The sequence below is a fragment of the Echinops telfairi genome, unplaced genomic scaffold (assembly GCF_000313985.2).
Source record: "Echinops telfairi isolate 266 unplaced genomic scaffold, ASM31398v2 ScPeMD7_7465;HRSCAF=8503, whole genome shotgun sequence".
Classification (NCBI taxonomy): Eukaryota; Metazoa; Chordata; class Mammalia; order Afrosoricida; family Tenrecidae; genus Echinops; species Echinops telfairi.
The window spans coordinates 7,358,927-7,360,393 of record NW_022111365.1 but is presented as its reverse complement, the minus strand read 5'-3'; the positions used below and the strand labels follow the sequence as shown (position 1 = coordinate 7,360,393).

Genomic DNA, 1,467 nt, shown 5'->3' with positions numbered 1-1,467 from the left:
AAAAAAAAATTGACTGCTTACCATATCTGTACATTTTCCTTTGTCTATAGATGCATGTGTTCAGATTCCATCCTTCTGTTGATGTTCTTTTTCTCTCCCACATTTTTATAAATTCTGTAAAGACAGAAACTATGGCTTTTGCCACTGTTCTAAAATGTTCCAAGGGCTTATTGGATGTTTAATTCATTATGATTTGTTTTAAATAATTGTTAGTTATGTCTGCAGTCTGAAGCTATGTCAGTAAAATTTAATGCTGACAGTAAAGAGCTTATTATTTGGAATAGAAAATTTGTGCCATTTTTCTATTTATATATTTTAAAACTCAAATTAAGTCTGAAATTATTATATCTTCTTCTTACTTAGAAACCAATTTTGATCCAGCAGAATGGGGAGCTAAGGTAGATGATCGCTTCTATAACAACCATGCATTCAAGGTATTGTGAAGCTATTGTATTTGGCATTTCTTCTCTATCACCAAAGCATATATGAATAAATAAATGAAAATTTTGAGAAACATTACAAATTTTTTATTAAATTATTTTAATTGCTGGATTTTTTTTCTAATAAGAAATTCTTTCCTAAAATATTTGACTCATGTGCAGATTCTCAGCTCCAAGTTTAAATATGATCAGCAAGAAAAAAGCAAATACAGTAAAAGGAATAGAATCTTGCCTCGGTGATTGATTCTTCAAAATATTTATTGAGTACATAGCAGATACTCAATAAATATTTTGGTTAACAAATGATATTTCATTGAATAAAACCGTTCATTCATCATCATTAAAATATTACACAAAACTGACTAGAATTAAAGCCGGTCATTGCACAAAGTTTTCTCTGTAAAGCTCGTCTCCTCAGAGACTAAACCAATCTTTATCTTTGCCAGCATTCGCTGAGCTAATCGCTCTCAACCAGGGTTCCTCAAAATAATTAAGCCCTCAGCACAGGCACCCACTGCTTGCAAGGAATCGAATCTTCTCCTTTGTATCTATAAGGGTGTACTGTCTATCTATAATTATGTACTACTGTCTTTGGGATACTTGAGGAAACAGTGACTCAAGCATCTTTGTGTTCTAGAACTCAGATAAGGAACCCTGGTAAAGAATGGCTACGTGAGATTAGCATCACTGCCCTCACCTGGGATCTTGTTAGAAATGCAAAATCCTGGGCCCTATTTAGGTTAATGAAAATAAAATGGATTGTCAGTAGTTACAGCAATGAGTTCAAACACAGCAACAATTGTGAAAATGGCACAGGACCAGGCCATGTCTTCTTTTGTTGTACAGGGGTCACTATGAGTCGGAAATGACTCTGAAGCACCTAAAAACATTAACAAAAATTAGATCCACAAAGCAGAAAGTCACCACTCTAGATAATACAATAATACTATTAATCAAGAAGCCCTAAAGATGCTAGAATCAAAAGGAATTAGCACATTGAAGTTGTGATGCTGTTTACCAGTAGACT

The 1,467-nt window shown here is 33.5% G+C and overlaps 1 protein-coding gene across 1 annotated transcript in view; it reads left to right on the top strand.

Annotated features, from left to right (window-relative positions):
- The window catches only part of SPA17 (sperm autoantigenic protein 17), a 43,059-nt gene that overhangs the window by 34,665 nt on the left and 6,927 nt on the right, over window positions 1-1,467 (top strand). The window contains exon 4 of the mRNA XM_045283652.1: window positions 364-434. Coding sequence (XP_045139587.1) covers window positions 364-434 — 71 coding nt within the window. The remainder of the gene's footprint in view (window positions 1-363; window positions 435-1,467) is intronic.